The sequence below is a fragment of the Cetorhinus maximus genome, chromosome 12 (assembly GCF_964194155.1).
Source record: "Cetorhinus maximus chromosome 12, sCetMax3.hap1.1, whole genome shotgun sequence".
Lineage (NCBI taxonomy): Eukaryota > Metazoa > Chordata > Chondrichthyes > Lamniformes > Cetorhinidae > Cetorhinus > Cetorhinus maximus.
Genome location: NC_135890.1, coordinates 81,345,053 through 81,367,596, shown reverse-complemented (window position 1 = coordinate 81,367,596; position 22,544 = coordinate 81,345,053). Strand labels below are relative to the sequence as shown.

The window sequence follows — 22,544 nt, the reverse complement described above, 5'->3', positions numbered from 1 at the left end:
CCCTGGAGTTTGCACATTCCTCCGTGCACTTCTCTGGCTTCTTTGTAAGACCCAGTGTTGAAAAACCCTCCACCCCTCCAGGTAAACACTGGTATTGCTGTCTGGGCAGGAATGGTAAATGTTGAAGGGAACAGTTTGAACTAGTCAAAGACCCAGGGCTAAATTACAATGAGCAGTTGAAAATTAATACAAGATTTATAGCTAGGCCCAAGAACTATCATTAACTCCAGCTTCTTTGATGTTACGGATGGGAAAAGTGCTTTCAGTTTTGAGGAAAAGGAAGCGATAGATAAGGCTCATTGGTTTTGTTACTATAATAACATTTACCTGGTCACCAAAGAATGACTATTGCTGAAATTAAAGACAGTTTACACAGGTTTTCAAAGATTTAGCCTTTCTTTTTGAAATTGTTTTGGCATTTCTGTATGGGAATGATTTAAATGGTTAAAGGACAATTGGCTCCTCTAAATCGGCAAACTTGTTGTCTGTTACTTTTGCATTGGTTTATACACTTTAAAACTGACTCAGATTCAGGCTAGGAGGAGGTGTTTTGGAATTGAGAGTATGCTGTGCAAATATCAGTGTATTCATGCTTTTCCATTGTTATTTTAACGGAAGCGCTGGCCTATATAAAATAATTTACAGAGGATCAGTGGAGGGGTGGGGGGCATATAGAATGGGGGGGGGTGGGTCTTGCGTGGGTTAGCAAAGGTTCGGACTATATCTGTGGGACAAGGATGTGCTCTGGCCACCCAACTGAAGTCAACCCTAGCAGTTGCTGGAGCACTAGCTCATGTTAGACAGCAAGTGAGTAAATGCTATTTTCAGGGTCCATTTATCCCCAGCAGCGGCTGCGAAAATTGGCCTCACCCTCTTCTTGTCTGTATGCAAAATATTTATGAAGATTGGGAAGCGTTGATCTGCTCATTGAATGGCGGTGTTGTCGTGAAAACATTTGGCAAGCCTTTTGGCAAGAGAACAACCCTGCTTTGCATCATTTTTCTGAGAATTATAGTGGGTGCAATAGATGCAACAAAAAACATTTCAATTTAATTTACATTATTGCTTCAGGAATCTATCAACAGGATTGGCAAACACATTAACCACGGAATGTGCCTCCCTACAAATTCACACACACACGCACATACACACGCACACACACTTTTTGTAATCTGACCCTGGTTTAGAAATGCACTATTAGTGGATGTTTCAGTCATCCAAAGTGCACTGCTGTGATATTCTACTGTGTATAGCTGTGAGGTGTGAACATGCACATAATGCACTTTTACCTGTTGAGTGCAGTAGTCTCGCAGTCTGTGTCACCCCAGTTTAAATGACTCAAGCTCATTATCTGGCAGCAGCTTGTCTTTTCTTGCAATAGAGTGAACACGAGCAAATTGGTGGGGGTGGGGGGAGGCACAACTTTACACCTTCCTGATTTTCTTTCCCATTGATGTCAATTGAGTAGGTGGAGGGGGGGGCGTTGGAGGTTCACTGTCACTTCAGACCAATTTCACTATGTGTGTGTTTTATCTCAAGGGACAGAAATTTATCTTGAGTATCGCAAAATGGGAGGTATCTCATCAGATGTATTTAAGGGAAAGCTAGGAAGCACACAAAGGAGAAAGCAATTGATTACAAAAGTAGGGAGGTCATGTTGGAGTTGAATAGAACCTTAGTGAGGCCACAGCTGGAGTACTGTGTGCAGTTCTGGCCGCCACATTATAGGAAGGATGTGATTGCACTGAAGGGGGTGCAGAGGAGATTCACCAGGGTGTTGCCTGGGATGAAACATTTAAGTTATGAAGAGAGGTTGGATAGGCTTGAGTTGTTTTCGTTGGAGCAGAGAAGACTGGGGGTGACCTGATCGAGGTGTACAAGATTATGAGGGACATGGACAGGGTGGATAGGGAGCAGCTGCTCCCCTTAGTTGAAGGGTCAGTCACAAGGTGGCATAAGTTCAAGGTGGGGGGCAAGAGGGTTAGGGGGGATATGAGGAAAAACTTTTTTACCCAGAGGGTGGTGACGGTCTGGAATGCGCTGCCTGGGAGGGTGGTGGAGGCAGGTTGCCTCACATCCTTTAAAAAGTACCTGGATGAGCACTTGGCACATCATAACATTCAAGGCTAAGGGCCAAGTGCTGGTAAATGGGATTAGGTAGGTAGGTCAGGTGTTTCTCACATGTTGGTGCAGACTCGATGGGCCGAAGGGCCTCTTCTGCGCCGTGTGATTCTGTGTGAATAGGAGAATATGCTGATGGGGTTAGATAAAGAAGGATGGGTGAAGCTCGTATGGAACAAACTGATGACATGGGCCGGTTGTGCTGAGTGATCTGTTTCTGTACCATAGATTCTATATCATTCTGTGCGATTTTCCTCAGCCTTTGCTGAACTGTGCTTGAAACTCTGTTTAAAAGTGGAAATGCTGAGCTGACTCCTCAAGTCTCGCAATGGCAACATGAGAGCTGCAGCTTCCAATAGATCATGGAAGCAGCAGCACCAGCAGTCACAGGGGTTGACACAAGGGGAGGCCTGTGATCTCTTTGTGCAGGAGCTCAAGTGAGTTATTTTAGTGAAAGGGTGTAAACAGGTACCAACTGGGTTCTGTGCTAATAAGATCCCCCTGGATTTCTCACCCAATTTTCGTTAACTCTGTTTCTCTCTCCACAGATGCTGTCAGACCTGCTGAGTTTTTCCAGCATTTTCAGTTTTCGTTTCAGATTTCCGGCATCCACAGTATTTGGCTTTCACCAGAATTAGAACTTGCCTGGAGGTGCTAAAGCAGAAAGCTGCAGGTTTATTCATTGTGCTGATTAGAAGCAATTTTCATGCAGCAGTATATGTGGCTCCACATATCCACCTCCGCTGAAGGTGTGGAGTGCATTGGCCAACGCACAGTGGCAGGTTTCATAGTTTCAGAGACCAACTAAACAATACCTAGTGGGCAGCTAAAACACTAAACTACAGAAAAGGCATTCCCCAGTAACTTCTTAACATCGTAAAAAGCTCCGTGCCGAGTTTATATATGATGGTGCATTCTCAGTGGATGCATAGTCTTGTGTTTAAAGTTCCAAATGCCTCCCGGCAATTCAACAGGCTGTCTTCTCCCCACCCCGTCGGGGTGAACCTTCCAGCCCCCTTTTAAACAAAGCCTTCTTCACTCGATCTCCTGAGGGTAGTTGAATGGACGTCCAGCAGCGAGGCACCTACTTTGTGCCTCAACTCTCCACAACAAGGTTTGTTCCTTCAGACAGCGGTTCTGTCCTCACCAGCACTCTGCTTGGTGATTAACCTAAAAGCAGTCCTTTTCCCCTGCCTGGCATAGCAAGCATTTGCTTTTGGTCTCTCTGCCTCGGAGAGTCTGCGAGTCTGTGGACAGCAAGGCCAACTGTTGCTACTTTTGTATTCAGATGTTAGAGCTTGCACCTGACTTTCAATAGTCTTTGACCTGGTAACCAAATCATATGGGTTTATGTCGCTGGGCAGAGTTCAGTACAACGTCACACCATCCCCCATTCTAAGGCAATCTATTTTACCCTAAATTAAAAGAGACAGTTTAAAATATAGCCCTCTCATAAAGTCTAACACTATTTAGATCACAGAATTTTTACAGAATAGAAAGAGGCCATTCAGCCCATTATGTCTACACCAAAGATGGAGGAACAATCTCTGGTGTTTCACTCCAAATACTTGTTGCACAGTAGAATCTCAGAAAAAGTGGAGTGATATACACCATCCCTCAAAACTCCTAACTTTCAGCTGGAAATGGCTCTAAGGAATAAGCTGCTCCAGATAGTTTATAATGCCTAGCAGGAGCCAAGAAAAACAGTTATTACTTAAACTGATGCTACCTCCTAGGCACAAACAGCAAATTAACTTTTATGGGGATGCACTATGATATCAAACATGTTAACCATTAGTTTGCTTGTCAGCAAGTGCGGATAAGAATCACCACAGATCAGGCACCTCTCTTCTCGGTGCTGTTGCCAACCCACACTGTGTTGCTGTTTGAAGCAATCCCAATTGCCGCACACTTTAGAAGGGAATTCTCAGGGGAACAGGAATTCCCACTTATGGATTGGAGTAGTCAGAACTTCAGTTGGAAACAGAACTTGGGTAGGAATGGCACTGAAGGGAGAGAGAAGGGGAAGAATGTAAGGTGGAAAGGAAAGACAGCAGAAGCCAGGAATGGTGCAATATGATCAGGTGACGGGGGTGAGGGAGGAGGGGCAGCTCCCGACTTGAATTGTAAGGAATGAGTGGACACCTGAATGGCACCAGGCTTGGGGAGAAGCGAGATTAGTTGAACGGAAGAGGGAAGAGGTAGAAGAGTGCCAGTATGACCCGGAAGAGTTACTGATAGAGCGAGTGTCACTGCAGATGGGCAGGGAGTTGGATAGTGTATGGTTTCTCTGTGAACTGGATGGGGAATGATGGGCTAGGAGTAATTGAATGTCGTGTAGTGACCTTTGACGTAATTTTGGAGGCGTAGCAACCTGATTGGTCTGTAAAAGCCCAATTGTCAATTTTTTATTCAGTGTAAACAGTCTCACAGTTGTGGAATCTGCAAGTGCTTAATGTTAACCAGAATGCGCCACTCTTAATATAGAAATTCAAAATGCTCCCAGATGTTCCCTAGAGTTGCATCACAAACTTGGTAGCCTTCAATGTTTTTATCTTCTCCAATAAAGGAGAAGGAATATAGAGCACACCTCGAGAACTTGAGGTACTAATAGAGTTGTCAGCACTCAGGATTGTTCTGGAGTCTTCAGGAATCAAAAACTAATTTCCAGTTCACTATTGCAAGGAACCTTTGAGAAACATCACAAGGGCAACAAAAAAGAGTTGTGTTCCAAAAAAAAGTTCCTCTAATATTTTGTTTAATAGTTAAAAAAAAATATTAGGCATGGGATAAAATGTTGTTTGACCGACAGTCTAGAATCATCCAATCATGCAATGAGGAGTCTATTCTCTTTCCAATTGGTGCGCCGCAAGTATCGACCATTGATAAGTGTGGGAGCAGGGTTGTTGGAGGTCATGTGATGAAACCTCCAGGAGTATGTCCCACATGAGTTGACAACCTTGGGTACAAAGTCTGAGGAAGTACTTGCTGTCACATATATAATTATAATCAAGGCCGTTGGTCAGTAGTCAGAAGTGCTGCCAGTGCTCGCCTTCTAGTTTGATATGAATGGCATTTTAAACAGAACACATCCTGTAAAATAATATTATTCCTCAATCTAAGGAACTGTCTGCGATGCCGCTAAGGTTTTGCAATATATGTAACAACAGCTCGACAGTTGTGGTGTAAATGAGCCCTGAAATTCTAGGCCCCGGAATGACTTAATGGGATAGTAATGAATGAGTGTGAATGTGATTCTGAAATTTTACTCTGTTATTTTAGTAGAGATATTCATACATTTATTTCCAACCAGTTAATGTCTCTATCAATATAGTAGACAGAGGAATTTCATAAAAACACACCATCCAGCAGTCCACTGATTAATCTAAGGGGGCTGAGTTTTTCTGAAGAGCTTTTCAGCTCTTTATGCTACCAAATTACATTTGTAATTGGTTGATTCTCTAAGCTCTTCAGCAGTCTTTCCCCGCTCTATGCAGTCTTGCCTCCATGCTGTTATTTCCAGCTGTTTAGTCAGCTCTCAGGAACTTTGATCTCCTCCTGACCCATAGCACACAATGGGCTGCATTGAATGGAGCCAACCGGAACAGGTTAGGTGGTGGGCAGGTCGCACATCTCCTTCCTGCCGTCAGGAAAACTGACCCTCATTAGGTCAGCTGCAAGAATAGGCTTATGCCCGCTGGTTAAGTAAGGTCATTAACAAACCACTTAAAGGTCATTATCCCTGAGTCCACTGGGATTTGGTGGTAACTCATGGATTTTCCCGAACTCCGGTGGGTCTCCTGCACCTCCTGAAGAATGCCCAGCAAACCTTGTCAGGTTTCTCAACGGAGAGGTTCCTCTTTCAAAGGCACTTAGTGCCCGATTGAGGGACCTGGCATTGGGAAGGGGGTGCCCACTGAGAGCCACCACTACTGTCCTTGCATCCAATATCCTCCCCATCACCAGCAACCCCCACCCCACTCCACCTCCCCAGCCCCTTGGTTTCCCTGGAAGTTGGTAGCGGGCCTTCCTTTGGAACTGCTGCAGTCCACATGGTAACTGCCTGATGTAATACTGCACCTCACCTCCAGCAAATTACCCACAGGCGTGGAGGTAACCTACAGAACAGACGGGAAACTGTTCAACCTAAACCGTCTTCAATCCAAAACCAAAATCACGCCAACCCCAGTCATTGAGCTTCAGTGTGCAAATGACACTTGTGTGTGCACTCACTCAGAAACTGAACTCAAGGTCATAGTCAACACCTCCTCCAAAGCATATGAGGAAATAGGCCTTTCACTAAATACCTGGACAACTAAAGTCCTCTTCCAACCAGCTCCCACAGCAAAACACTTCCTCCCCGCCGATTAAGATCAACAGCAAGATCGTGGAAAATGTGGACCACTCTCTGTATCTTGGGAGCCTCCCCTGAACGAAGGCAAACATAGGCAACAAAATTCATCATCGTCTCCAATGTACCAGCTCAGCTTTCGGCTGACTGAGGAAAAGAATATTTGAGAACCAGGATCTCAAACCCGAGATTAAGTTCATGGTTTACTGGGCAGCAGTGATCCCTGCACGCCTATATGCTTTGCAGTCTTGGACAACCTACAGCAGGCACCTCAAAGCACTAGAGAAGCACCACCCATGATGCCTTCGCAAGACCCTCCAAATCCAGTGGCAAGAAAGGTGGTCTAACAGCAGCGTCCTCTCTAAACCAACATGCCCAGCATCAAGGTGCTAATCACTCAAAACCAACCAGACTCCCGAAGCAATTGTTTTACTGTGAACTCTGTCACAGCAAGAAAGTCCCAGGAGGACGGTGGAAACGCTTTAGGGAAGTCCTCAAAGCAGCCCTGAAGAGATCAAACACCCCCAGCAACTCATGGGAGTCCCTGACTTGTCAGCAGCCAAAAGGGAGAAGGTTTATTCAGGAAGTGACTGAGCACATTGAGAGATTTCGTCAGGAGAACTGGGTCAGAGGTGAAGTTGAGGCAGCAGAGAGAGCGTGCAAACTTCCAAGCACCTCACCTGCCTGACCCATCAAGCACCGCCTGCCCCCCTACGCGGCAGTCGGCAAATCGCACAGTGGACTTTTCAGCCATCTCAGAGCCTGTTGAATGGAGTGGAAGCAAGCTATTCTCAATCCTGAGGTCTGCCTAAGAAGAAGAGAGTGGTTTGATGTTACTGAGAGGCTTGCTAGAACACTTGTGAAGGCAGTTAAGAGTTAACTATGTTATGCAGGAATTCACAGTTATCTTACTGGTACTAGAAGACATAAATATAAGATAATTATTAATAAATCCAATAAGAAATTCAGGACAAATTTCATTAGCAGAGTCTGGTTAGGATGTGGAACTTGCTACCCCATGGGGTAGTTGAAACAAATAACATAGATGCATTTAATGGAAGCTAGGTAAGTACATGAGGAAGAAAGGAATTGAAGGTTCTCTTGAAATTTCATGACCTGAAATGTTAACTTTGTTTCTCCTTCCATGAATGCTGCCAGACATGCTGAGTATTTCCGACATTTTCTTTTTTGATTCCAGATTTCCAACATCTGCAGTATGTTGCTTTTATATTAGATAAAGAATAGAAAGTTATGCTGATAGGGGTAGATTGTAGGAGAGTGAGAAAAGGCTCATGAGGAGCATAAACATTGGCAGCAACCTGTTGGGCCTAATGGCCTGTTTCTGTGCTGTAAATCCTATGTCGTTCTACGTTTGCCATACTAATGTTGCTTTCTTCTGTTTTGCAGTTGAATCAAGGCTCAGAAGATCCACTGAAACGTCCTGTGGTTTATGTCAAAGGTGTTGACGCTGTGAGATTAATGAACATTGTGAACAAGCAGAAAGTGGCACGAGCACGAATCCAACATCGCCCACCACGGGTAAGGATTATTAAAATACCTGGATTTCCATCATTGCAGTCCTGGTCAATGCTCCCGATTCTGCTTGACTGTGAGTGAGGAGCTTTCTGGATGCCTGGTGCCTATGAAAATAATTTCTATCTCTAATCAAGCACCATTACGTATCAATTTTTTTTTTAATTGTCTCAATCAGTGCCCACATTAGCTGGTTGGGAAAAAAAAGTCAAGTCTGCTATTTCTGCAGAACATATACATTTTGCCCCATCACAGCCTCTGCCCCATCTATTTAATTCTACATAAATTCTTCCTGATCCACAAAACTACAGAATCATTATCCATCCACACGGCTCCAATTTGAGTCTGCAGCTGTCCACAGGCAAAACACTAGTCCCCTCCCCTCCCTTCCTCACCACCACACCTTGGCACCAGTGTCATAAAGGCATCACCAAAATTCAATTCAGCTTTAATATCCTTACAAACATTCGTTGTGTGTACAATTGCTTGTGCATAACCAACAAGAAAGGAGGAAAGAATTACGTAGCAATGTAACAACCTATGTTGCTACAGTCAAAATCACAGCCAAAGAGAATAAAAAAGATAAAGATAGAAAAAAAGAGTCTTAGGTCTTCATGCTCCCTCCCCACTATAGGCATACCCGATAACTATTATCTAAATTGATGATATGGCTGTGTCCTCCAGACCGTCGTTGAGGGGAATGGAGTTGAGGCTAATACGGAATTTTAGGAAGCTCTCTGATTCTGGATAGTCACAGTCCATCAGCAGACACTCTGCCACCCTTAACATCCTGCTATCTCTCCACTGCCAAAAAGCTCCAGGCCAAGGAGATCGCACACTTTTGCTGGCCTAACCTGGTTCTGTACAGAGGTATTCCAGCCCAAAAGCCCCATGTTGAGCAGCAAAGCTCCAACGCAGCAGCCCTCATCCCCTAGGCCACATGCTCACAGGTCCAGTGCTAGCTGAAGAACCGATCTTGGAAAAGAGGTATTAGGGGAATGGGCAATGCATTTGGCACCCCTGAGTTGCAGTTGAGGCAGCCAAGCCAAACCTGGCCATGCCAGCTGAACTGACCACTCTACCAGGATTCCACATGCCCATCCACATGGAGCCTTCTTTCAAATCGCCACCATGTTGTGATATTGTAGTGGATTGCAATGACATTTACAGCGCATATAAAATGGCTAATTAAATGGTGGGTACTGGTGACTTCTTAGGGTGAAAATGACTTGAAAAGTACCAAACCTGTTTGATGTTTTGCTGCTGGTTTAAACATCAAGAGATGGCCATTTACTCAGGATGCTATGATGGGTTCCTGTATGCAGCAAGTCAGTTCCTTAACTGCTCCTCAGAACATGGGTTTCTTGTGGTCACTATAGATTGTTGACATTATAAAGATACCAGGAAGAATTCCAATGTTGAGCTGGTTCTATGAATGAATGAATCAGTGACTATTGATGCAAAAATATGCAAAACAAATTCATCAGGAATATCCAGACTGATAAAGTTCATCAAAGTTCCTTTCAACTTGTTTGCTGTATTGTGGGTCCCATCCTATGACGTTTCTTTTTTAAAGAAATACCTGGGGATCAACATTTAATTTTTGCTCAGGTTTCATCACATAAGGTGTACATTTTTGAAGCTAAAGGTTGAAGCGTAGAGTTGAAGTCAGGAGAAAGGTACGCAGTAGCCTGCAGAGGAGCGGCAGGGCGGGGAGGGAGCTGTTGGGCAGTGTAGGCAAAAAATGTGGATCACAGTGATCAAGGATATTTTGAATTAAGTTCCTTCTTCATGTTGGAGCCTTACAGGGTACATTAAATGGATGAGCTAAGAGAATAAGGTCCTTAGATATTCAGCTAACACCCTCAACTTATGAGAAATGACAGCTCATTAATCTTTGCAGTTCCTATTGTGAATTATTTATAGCTCAATGCTTTTGTAAGAATACTTTTACTCAGATTTAATTTCATGCCTTTTGTGATTCCAACTTTGCCAATAGCTGTGTCAGAATTGAGCTTACAGCTTTCTCCCTTCCTCAATGCTGGTCTTTTGGCTTCTTTTTTTTTCATCTGGGAGTTGTTTTTCATTCTTTCCACAGAAGGGATCATTTCACCTTTTTTTTTTCCAAATGGAAAATGGGAGGTTTGAAAATATTTGTGAACTGGTTTTATTTCTTTGTCTGCTGCTGCTGAGGCCCTAGCCTTTTCTTATGTACTGTTTTGCCACAGGCTCTATTGCTTGGCTTGATTGATCAGTTGAATTAAAGATCAAAAGAATATTTTCACTGGGTAGTGGCACTGAACCGCCAAATGGCTACAGGCTGCAGTCAGGACTCTTTCTAGTCACAACTTTAAAAGAATAAATGCGGAGGCTTTTTATATCAAAATGTATTTTATGTATGTGGCTTAAAATTGTTTAATCAACTGAATCAGTTAAATATCTAGATTTAGACTCTCTCCTGAGATCTCAAATGGTGAATTCCAGCTGTTGTAATGTACTTGGTTGATCCAATTTATAGTGACAAACACTTATTAGTTTACAGCTATATCTAAACCACTTAGAGCAGTCCAAAAGATGCAGTCCCCTGTCATTTTCCAAGACTTGTACAAGGACATAGCTCGTGAATTGCAAATAATATAATTCAACAAAATGGAGCTAAAATACTACCGCCCAATAAAGCAGTGAGTGAGGTTATGTCACAGGACAGCTGTGCAATATGGCGATGGGAATACTGATGTTTCCACTTTAAGATCTGATTTTGAATCCAGCTCAGAGTCACCCTTTTTCTGATCTCTGTACAGGCATCTAAGACAAGTTTGGATGGTCAGAACCCAAATCCAAAATGGGCATTAATCCGCTAAGAAAGCTGGCCACAACTCAAGAAGTAATTGGCAACCCTGCCCAAAGGGATCACAAAGGTAGCTGGTGTGGGAATAAAAAAACCATTCAATGCTGTTCTGAGATTGGAGTCAAGGCACACTGTTGAGACCGAGCAAGGAAGCTTTATTCTGCAGTGTACCCATGTAATACCTGGCCTGAGAGGGGGGAGTAATGCTGCCATTGGTTTCCTTAACTTCGAGAATACACGCTCATAAAATCAAAAAACATTGTAATACAGTCAGTAATTTACAGCCATTATGGGTGACCTGACATTACATATTGGAAAACATTCCCAAAGTTAAGGTAGGAATTGCTCGACTAGGCAAAATTCCAACGAATGTAGAGCAAGCCACTCAGCAAGTGAATCTTGATTTTTAAATTGATCCCTTTTCATCATTTAATCCATTCGAATTTCATCATTCCTTCTGTGTTTAATTCTTTCCATGAGCAGCCTCTAGCTAATCTATGTTATAGAGTAAGCAAGCCCAAACTTTTTTCATCAGGTGAGTGTGGACTGTCAAAGGTGTGTTTGGAGAATTAATAGAATATAAATTGCATTCATCATTAAGCTCCTTTTTAATTATTTGGGACCTGTTTTACAGCATTTCTAAATCTTCATCCTTAACACTCTTTATCCGCTAGAACTTTTGCCTTTTCATTTCCTTTGACTTCCTTTATATTCCAGTTCTGTGCCTACCATTTATCAATGGTTAGATAGATGTTCTGAACCCTTCTTTGGAACTCTGCAAATAAATATTGGAACTCTGCAAATAAATATTGCTGTAAAGGGAAAAGAATATTTATCTCACAGTCTACTTTGTAGTATCCATTGACACAGAAAATTATTGCAAGCAACAATAAAGCGCTCATCGACTGTCAGAATCTAAGGCCTGGTGGTTTCTCGGGTTCAGCATTTTTAGAAGTAATAATTCTTTCTCCCCCTGCAACTTACTCACTCCTTTTGTGCTGGGGCACAGTTTTTTTTAATTCATTCATGAGATGTGGGCATCACTGGCTAGGCCAGCATTTATTACCAATCCCTAATTGCCCTTGTTGAGAGGACATTTTTAAGAGTCAACCACATTGGTGTGGGTCTGGAGTCACATGTAGGCCAGACCAGGTAAGGACAGCAGATTACCTTCCCTAAAGGGCATTAGTGAACCAGATGGGTTTTTATGACAATTGTTTCATGGTCATCATCAGACTTTCAATTCCAGGTATTTATTGATTCAAATTTCACCATCTGCCATGGCAGGATTCAAACCCTGGTCTCCAGGGCATTGCCCTAGGTCTCTGGAAGACTAGTTCAGTGATGATACCACTACACCACCACCTAACCATGGGTCGCAGTTGTGCCCATTCTTTATTTGTCAGCACTGGCAGGTACTTCGACCGATAGCAAGGCCTATTCCTGCACCTGCCTAGTGTCCACACAATCTCATCGTCCAGCTGGGGGTTACCAGACAGTGACCAGCAGTGGAAACCCAGGCTAATTTCCCATCTTCCTCCCTAACCCAGTGCTGCTGAGACTATCTATACTAACCTGTACCACTGCCCTGACTGAAATTAGTCAATGCAGCATGGTTTTAGGATCCAACCTGGGATTTATCTGCTCTTTATACCTCAAGCTGGATTTTTAAGCCCTTTAAAAATTGTGGGCAAGTGCCAATTCCTGGAGTCCTGACCCCATCCCCGGGCTGTCTGATTTTCAGGAGTGTTTTGAAAGGGTGCGGGCTGGTTCCGATCAAAATCCCGCCCTGACACCCCAAGCTTGGCCAGCTCCATTGCAAAAATAGATATCTCCTACTCCTCCACAATTTTCATGGAGTTGAGCCAGATTTTTAAAGAGTCATGGTTTACGGTCTCTCACAGGAGCCGTGAACCATAGTTTGCATGAAGGGACCTTTTAAAAAATTCAAAAGGTCCTTCTCATGCCACCAGTGCCAAGCTATGCCCCTCCACCCACCCCCCCCATTGGCCCTCATGCCCCTTGTGCTAAGCCATGCCCCTCCACTTACTGCCCTACCACCACCGCCCCCCATGGTTGCTCATGGCTCTTATGCCAAACTATGCCCCTCCACCCACCCCCATGGCTCCTGATGCCCCATGCCAAACTATGGCACCTCCGTGCTCATTCACCCAGTATACACTGTTTCGAACCAATGAACCCTGTGTAAAAAAAAAAGTTAAAAAGCAGTTATTCATTCATTTCTTTCCACTATGGGCAGAATTTTGCCGTCGGTGAGCAGGGCGCGGTACACAATTGAGGCCACTGACAGGATCATTTAGACAATTAAAGGACCTACCCGTCCAACCTTAAGGTTGGCAGGTCGGCCAGGAGCCCCGGCGGCAAATAGAAAAAACATGAAACCTCATTCAGCGGCAGGGTTTTAAAAATTTTAATAAAGTTTTTCTGTAAATTATGAACATGTCCCATCATGAGGGGGACATGTTAGTGATTGTTTTTTCTATTTTTAATATTTTTAGAAGTGTAAGCGATCTCCCTGAGGTAGCACTTAGCCTCAGGGAAATGTGCGCTCTTTCATGCGTATGCACGAAAGAGCGCATTCTCGCTTTTAGGGAATCCCACTCCGCTCCCGCTTCGCTGGCGGGGATCGGCTCCCCACCCACCGGAGATTGGGTTGGGCCTGCCCGCCCTACAGGCAGGAAATCCTGTCCTATGTTAAAAAAGTCATTCCACTGCAGGGTAATAAAAGTGTCAATCATCCAGACACTTTACAGCTTAGTTGTTTCATCAGAGTCATGGCCAAGCTTCATTATGTATCTTTGGCTAAGAGCCCAGAAATCTATTATGGTGATGAAGCACCTGAGCCCTAGGAAAAGCATTGCTTGATTGACAGCTGCGACTCTTTAATCTCTGTTGTCAATATCACAGTGTTTAATTTATTTAAAGTTAAGAGGTTCAAAGGGCTTGCAGTTTCGTTATTGACACTTTAAAGTGTTTGGATGATTGACACTTTAGTTGCCCTATAGTGAAATTACTTTTTTTAACATAGTGGAAAGTGTTGAATGAATTACTGTTTCTAAAGCTTTTTTTTTGCACATCTTACTTTCACTATTTCATTGGACCTCAGTTATGAACAGTAAGCATTGGCTGGAATGGCCTCAGTGAGCTGTCCTGTTCAGAATGGCACTCACTCATATACAGTTTTGTTGAGATTTCCATCTAAAGGTGTTGGCCGAAGTAATATTCAAACAAAGAAACAGTATAACGTAGTCATGTGGTGGTGGGCAGGGGCTAGTTGGGCCTCCATTCAAGGAAGAAGCAGACAGGCATCCTAGTGAGGGTTGGAGGTGTACAAGACGCGTATGGTGAAAGGGAGACAGTTAGGGCCAGGAAATTGGAAAATATTAAAGTGCCAGAGGGCGTCGGAAGAAACATGGATGTAGGTGGGGAGAGACTGGACAAAGGAGGAAGAAATAGAGTCAGGGAAGGAAGAACTCAGTTTAACTGGGCAGGAGCAGACTGAAACAATGGGTCTATCATGACAGGCCTGTTCTTAGATCTTGGGAAGGAGGTAGAAGTGAGCTGTTTGTATTTGGAGGCCATGGAGGGAAGATCTCCGGAGAAGATGAGGTCAGTGGCAACCCTGGAAACAATTGCTTGATGTGACGCTCGGCCTCTGCTAGGTAGAGGCCGGTACACCAGATACTAAAGCAAGGTCACAGACCTGAAACATTGGGCCGGGTTTTCGCCCCCCAGTGTGGAGGCGGGAATGGGGTCAGGAATGGCAAAAACATTGTTTATTTTTGCTGGAATTTTGTATTTCCTGTGCCTTCCTGACCCCACGCCATTTTCATATGGGCCATTTCACAGACCAGGAATGGCTCGGGCTGTGACCCTACACACACGTCCAATAACATTGGGTGTGAAATGAAATAACATTTCTTATTTAAATCTGGAACCAAAGTGCTTTTAGTATGAGTAGCCAGTTCTGTAAATATGGAGCCTATGATAACAGCCCAAATTTATAAAACACTTGTGCAACTGTAAGATTAGGAGTAAAACTGAACAAAGTCGTGTTGAGGGTGGGGAGAGAAGAGTTACGTAGATGATGAGCTGAATTTTACATGCCCCGTGCCGGGCACGTTCTACATTTGTTCTATAGAGCGTATAGTGGGCCAATGGACATGGGAGTGGCACAGCTTGGCATGGGGGCATGAGGGGCCATAGAGGGTGGGTGGAGGGGCGTAGCTTTGCATAGAGGACATGAGAGGCCATAGAGGGTGGGTGCAGGGGCGTAGCTTTGCATAGAGGGCATGATGGGCCACGAGGTGTGGGAGGGGGCATGAGGTGGTTTGGCCGGGTAATGGGGAACTTGTGGGGTTTGAGCGTTGAAGGCTGGTGGGCCTCTCTGTTTCTATTTTAACTGGGATGAAGTCCCATAGCCTCTGCACCTGGCAGCCTCTATGGCTGCCTCCAACCTCGTTCCTGGGTCAGCTGGCCTGACCCCAGCCTACCTCCACCCCTTACTCAACCATACCCCCCCCCAACCACCCCACCCTCCGAAATGAAGATCCCACCTTTGCAGGTGCCTTCTTCCAGGGCGGGAGGGCCGGGCCAGGAATTTTCCCACCCTCGATACCCGTCTCGAGGATGAAAATCCCTACAGTGACCTGCACTTATCAACCACCAGGGAAACTAGTTTTAAATTGAAACAAAGTCCCTGTGAAATTGAACCTAAAGGGGTTAAAATATGTAACAGGACAGACTTTTGGTAGTTCTCGTACATATCATGATTGTCCAGCTTGGCGATGTTCCGAGTTATGTGTGTCATTTTAAACAGCTTCCATTTAATAGCCATGTAGAACTTGTATTTATAAATGTGCACCAAAAGTAAATTGATGGAAAATGAAGCAGTATATTCACAAAAAAGGATAATATAAACTTTTCATTTTAGCCTTTGTAGAATGAAAATGAAACTTATATCAGAGTGAAATCTGATAATACATCTTATTTAAATCTGGAACCAAAGTGCTTGTAGTATGAATGGCCAGTTCTGTAATGATAGAGCCTGTGACAAATTTAGAAAATACTGTGCAACTGCATAAGAATGTAAGGTTCAGAGTAAGACTGAATAAAGCTGTGTTGAGGGTAGGGAGAGAAGGGTTACATAGATAATGGGCTGCATTTTACTTGCCCCCCGCTGGACATGTCAGGCAAAAAAGGTGGATTTTCAGAAGCCTTCCAAAACGCGCCCAAACCTACGAAAATACTGTGGAACAGGAAAAGCAAAATTCCCCTAGAGCTCAATGACGACCCCGATGTTATTGGACGTGTGTGCAGGGTCACAGCCCGAGCCATTCCTAGCCTGTGAAATGGCCCATATGAAAATGGCGTGGGGTCAGGAAGGCACAGGAAATACAAAATTCCAGCAAAAATAAACAATGTTCTTGCCATTCCTGACCCCATTCCTGCCTCCACACTGGGGGGCGAAAACCCGGCCCAATGTTTCAGGTCTGTGACCTTGCTTTCGTATCTAGTGTACCGACCTCTACCTAGCAGAGGCCGAGCGTCACATCAAGCCATTGTTTGCAGGATTGCCATTGACCTCATCTTCTCTGGAGATCTTCCCTCCATGGCTTCCAGCCACAAACAGCTCGCTTCTACCTCCTTCCCAAGATCTAAGAACAGGCCTGTCATGATAGACCTATTGTTTCAGTCTGCTCCTGCCCGGTTAAACTGAGTTCTTCCTTTCAGACTCTATTTTTTCTTCCCTTGTCCAGTCTCTCCCCACCTACATCCATGTCTCTTCTGATGTCCTCTGGCACTTTAATATTTTCCAATTTCCTGGCCTTAACTGTCTCCTTTTCACCATAAGCGTCTTGTACACCTCCAACCCTCATTAGGATGTCTGTCTGCTTCTTCCTTGAATGGAGGCCCAACTAGCCCCTGCGCACCACCACATGACTACTTTATACTGTTTCTTTGTTTGAATATTACTTCGGCCAACACCTTTAGATGGAAATCTCAACAAAACTATATATGTGAGCGCTATTCTGAACAGGACAGCTCGCTGAGACCATTCCAGCCAATGCTTACTGTTCATAACTGAGGTCAAGTACAATTAATTTTTGGGTTCAATAGATCAACCTTAATTTAAACTGGGTATTTTTGGAGCAATTTATATTTTGCACTTTGTTGTTATATATTGAGCTCTTTGTCACTGGTCCACCACACTGTGGACCTGATATTTATAAAGGCAAAATGGCTGGAACAAAATGGAATGGTCAAGAGCAGCCTTACTCATCACTGCCAACAGCTCCCATGTTCAAAACATGCATCTGTCCAGTGACAAAATATCCTAGGCCTACTTGGCAGCCATAGCTAAAGCCCATTTTCTGCTGGACTCGGGACAATTTGGGGCCATGCTCGTTAACAAGCTTGACAAGTATAAGATGCACTGCAGGAACTCACCAAGGCTCCTTAGGCAGCACCTTCCAAACCCACAACCGCTACCCTCTAGAAGGACAAGGGCAGCAGATAGATAGAAACACCACCACCCGGAAGTTCCCCTCCAAGACACTCACCATCCTGACTTGGAAATATATTGCCGTTCCTTCACTGTCGCTGGGTCAAATCCTGGAACTTCCTCCCTAACAGCACTATGGGTGTACCTACACCACAGGGACTGCAGCAGTTCAAGAAGGCAGCTCACCACCACCTTCTCAAGGCAATTAGGGATAGGCAATAAATGCTGCCCTAGCTAGCGAAGCCCACATCCCGTGAATGATTTTAAAAATTTCAAGTCCCACACAGCACTGGAAAGACATGTTGTCCATGATGTCTGTTGAGAACTGGTACCATGCAGAAGCTCACTGTCAGGGTCAAAGATCATGCAGTAAGCCACACATCAGGATCAGTTCAGAAAGCCTTGTTGTTATTATCAGTCCCCAAACTTCATTGAATCAACCATTGATTATCCAGCAGGACACACTCCAAACAGTGTTGTTGCTTCAAACTTTCTTGTATGCTGAAATACAGATGTATAATTAATCATCACTGGCTGAATTAGGGCTGCTGGAATCTCTCTTGCCTTCCATCCCATCACGGACCTTTCCTCTTGTTCTTTCCCCATCTTCTCTCCCTCCCTTTCCCTGCCTTTGTGCTTGCTTAAAACCTGTCACCTCTCTAACCTTTTCCAGCTCTAATGAGAGGTCATCGCCCTGAAACGTTAACTCTGTTTGTCTTTCCACAGAAGCTGACTGATTTGTTAAGTATTTCCAGCACTTTTATACTTTTTAGTTTGGATTTCCAGCATCCCTAGTAGTTTGTTTCTGTGTCTGCTGGAAAATATATTGTGGAAAGTCTGCGACTGGCCCATTGGCACCCCGTGCATTTTCTACATGCTTTGTCAGCCTCCCAAATTGACAAAGCATCCATTGTTTTACGCAGTGTTTCTCACTGTACCTTCATTCCTGTGGAGCGCCGTGGAACATTTTACTATGTTAAAGACAGTTACAGGCATGAAAATTGTTTGTTTATACAAAATACACCATAAAACCCTACCTGCATCGCGAGAGTGAAAATGCAGGCTTATAGTAACTTGGCAGCAACACCCCTGGATCTGACAGAATAAGAAACAGTAATTTTTCAAACCTGACCTACCCCAACTCAGCAGCCCCCCCCACCACCCCTTGCCCCCTCACCTTCCCCTCTGCATTGCCAGCCCAAGATTGCTTGTAGAGATAGCTGAGTTGCTACAATGCAAGCAGATAAGTCAGCCCCACAAGGGAAAAACATATGCCTGGCTGCACCGGTGACCTGAGGACATTTTCGCAACCAAGCCTGACCCTGTCCTCACCCAGCTCGGTCACAAGCCCACCTCCAGCAAGGGTCACCAGATAGCAATCAGCAGCAGGAGCCCTGCATCCTTAGCCAAAGGGAGACTGAACTCAGCTGTAGCAACCCCACAGAGCGAGCAGCTAACTCAGTGCAGACCAGAGATTGAACCCAGGGATCATAATTTAGTTTAAGTGAACTTCAAAGGAAATCTATTGGGCTTCAGAATCTTATGCAAAATATCATATTTAATATTCCTATGGAAGTTTGGGCACAGATTAATCGACAGCTGGTATTCATAAAGCTCTGCAAGCCAGCTGAAAGGCAATTAGCTGGAAATCATATTACCAGAGGCTCTCTTATCTCTAAATTATCTACAAACACTTTGGACACCACACAGCTTTGGCTTTTCTCCTGTTTCTGATAACATGGCCTTACTGCGCCAGCTATAAAGGCAACAGCGAGGCGACTGATCAGATAGAAAGCAGCTTCTATGCAAAAGAGGCTGCTGCGTCCGCAAATATAACACAAAAGACCTGGTGAATTGTAAGGGAGGGGGGTCAATAGTCTGCCAGAAAGCAGGCTGTTAACTAAACAATTGAAGGTTAGGAATAAAAGCAGAAACTGCTGGAAAAGCTCAGCAGGTCCGGCAGTATCTGTGGAGAGAGAAGCAGAGTCAATGTTTCAAATCAAGTATGACTCCTTTAGAACCAGAGAGAGGTAGAAATGTGATGGGGTTTTATGCTTTTGAAAAAGGGGGCGGGAGATGGAGCAAAATAGAAGGCCGGGGATAGGTTAGGGAGCAGGAGCGATTAAATGACAAAAATGTGATGAAACACAGGGCAAAGGAAGTGGTAAAGATAGTTTTAAAGACTAAAGCTTTGGTCCAGAGAATTCCAGTAGATTTCCTTCTCTAAAAGGGGCATTAGAGAACCAGATGGGTCTTCATGACAATTGATGATAGTTTCATGGTCATCATTACTGACACTAATTTTCAATTCCAGATGTATTAATTGAATTTAAATTCCACCAGCTGCCTCAGTAGGATTTGAACCCACATCCCCAGGCCATTAGCCTGGGCCTCTGGATTATTATATCACCGTTTCCCTCCCGCCACCCCCCCGCCCCCCCCCACCCCCCCAACACCGGCCACATAGCTAGTACCAATTGATGTCAACACCATGATGTCTGCCTTGGGTGGCTGTTGATCTCATTTGGATAAAAATGGTCTTTAATTGTTCTGCAGGGACAACTTGGCAGAACTGAGGTGGTCAGAGATGAGTTTGACCAAATAGTGAACTTTCCAAATCTCCTAGGATTATTTATTTACGTGACCAAAGCTTTCAGACCATTCAGGAGGCCATTTTAAGTCAGCAACCTTGGCCATACCAACTCCGCAGACTCTCCCCCTTTCAGTCTGCTGCTCAAGCCGGGTGAACAATCCTGCAGACTAGTCAAGCAACAACTTGCCTTACAGAATCATTATCAGCCAATATCCCAGGTTCTTTTATCAGTGGGTATGGCAGGAAAGATGTGAGGGCACAACAAATAGGAATGCCTCTGGGAATCCTCCACCTCGACTCTAAACCCATGAGCTTTCAGTTAAAACAAAGTCAAGCAAGCTTCTTGCAATTGCCATCCTTTACACCATTCCACCATCCCACACCGCACCCCCAAATGATAAATCAGTACTCTCCCATATCGAGCATTATTTGGAGGCACACGACATATGCAGTAACACTAAGAGCCAAGCTAGATGAATCCTGAAAAACACAACTGCAAGACTGGGCCTGCATCAGGTTGTGAGGGAGCCATAACAAGGAATAAAATACTTGGCCACCTCTTCATCAACTTAGCTGTCAAAATATGTCTGTCCACAATAGCATTGGTAGAAATAAATCTTGTAAAGACAAATTTGTCTCCCCACCATGAGCATATTCTCCATTATGTAATGTGACACTACCGCGCAGGGCAGACAAAGGATACATTAAGCAACCCAAGACTGGGCATCCTTGAGGGGCTGTTGGTCATTAGCAGCAGCAGAACTGTATACCTCCACATTTACAAGGCTCAATTCAGGAGTGTGATGCAGCCAGAACAACATTCAAAAAACTCTACACATAGTGGATGTATAATTTGTTAAATTGATAGCCTTTTAAACAGGCTCCATGTCCACTGCCTCCAGTATCGGCTTAACAACAACGTGGATTGATATACTGTCTTTAACATTGTGAAATGTGAGGCTGAACACATATGATGACGAAGATGAACTTAATTCAGTAAGAGTGTTTGGACAGCTCCTCCCTCTCCTAGGATTCCCACCATCAAGAAAAGTAAGAGCAGCAATGCTCGTGGGAACTTCCCCACCAAGTCACACACCATCCTGCTGTGGACAAATATTCCTTCATCATGACTGGGTCAGTTCCCAATTGAATACCATTACTGGAGTACCATCACCACCAGGACTGCAATGGTTCAAGGAGAATGCTCACAGCCACCTTCTCAGAACATCCTGGGTTGGGCAATAAATTTGGCCTTTTCCCCGCATCCCAAGATTGAAAAGAAAAGGCTCAATTCTGTGCATAGCTGGGAGTGTATGTTGCTAAATTTTAAGTCATTCCTCAGCTCACAGCACAATGTGTGGAATTATCCGGCCTCATGTACCTTCTGGTTATTATTGTTCTCTGCTGGCCCCTGTTGATTTCAGCTGAGCTCTAATTATGGACCCCTATTGTTTTAGTGCCTACTTTGACTTTCTGATAGGTCCCCTACCTCTGTTGTATCAGCAAAACTACTACATTTTCCTGGGACAATCAAGATCTGAAATAAGACCAGAATTGGTGCTGGTCACCTCAGAAATGAGAAGACAAAGTAACATTTCTTTTCAAAAACAATTGTTTCAATAGTGACCATACAAAATGCACGTAGTGACTTACCAACTTGCCACAGTTGACCCACATATGGAGTTATCATATTCATCTCACTATGACTCAAGAATAATAATTTCAGCAAAGGCTTTGCAAACACTGATTACTGTCCCTTCCCCATACCACCACTCCCCCACCCCCCTCCCACCACCTCCCATTCCCTCACCATGGTGCAAAATTAACAAGCCCCAGTGGGATTGGAAGTTATTTGCTCCTTCCAGCCCCAATGCTTGTGAGCTACATGGAATAAATCTCCAGCGAAGCCACTTTGGATCTACGTTGACTAGCTCCCTTTATGAAGAGCTGGATAAACAACTAGTTAACAATGGACACTGAAGATTATCATGGTAAATACATACATAGATGATTAAATGTACTATTGATGGGCCCATACTGCTGTCACCATGGGAATGGCATCTGTGGAATGTAACTAGTTATGGTTGAGAAATGTAGGTTGTGGCACTAGATTGATATCCTGGAGTTTAGCGGGATTAGTTTAGGAATTTTGGGGAAATCAATACATCCCCTTTTCACTCTCTTGAGGGGATGGAAGGAAAAGTTAATGAAAAATATTTGGCAATTATTTTTCCATTCATTTAGAATCAGATGTGTAACTGATATCAGAACATATAATTAGGCTGAAATGCCATAAACAATCCATGTCCAGTCTCCTTTCTATGAACAAGAGAAGGCCTACATTTTTTTAATTCATGAAGGAGGTGCCCCTTTAGTTAAATACAGTCAATCTGACAATTTAGGCAAAATACATTTGTATGTTCCATTATGAATAAAGATTGCCATTATTTGCAGTGAAATTTGTCGCCCTTATCATTTCACCACCCTAGGTGAAAGACATTGCACAGTCGCAAAGAGCTCCAGAAAAGAAAAAGTGGACAACTGCTGCACTGGTATCGCTGAAATATCCTGT

General features: G+C 44.1%; 1 protein-coding gene across 2 annotated transcripts in view; it reads left to right on the top strand.

The window, feature by feature from the left end:
• Positions 1-22,544, top strand: part of znrf3 (zinc and ring finger 3) — a 262,802-nt gene that overhangs the window by 205,075 nt on the left and 35,183 nt on the right. For both annotated transcript variants that reach the window (XM_078554010.1, XM_078554011.1), the window contains exon 4: positions 7,880-8,011. In XM_078554010.1, coding sequence (XP_078410136.1) covers positions 7,880-8,011 — 132 coding nt within the window. The remainder of the gene's footprint in view (positions 1-7,879; positions 8,012-22,544) is intronic.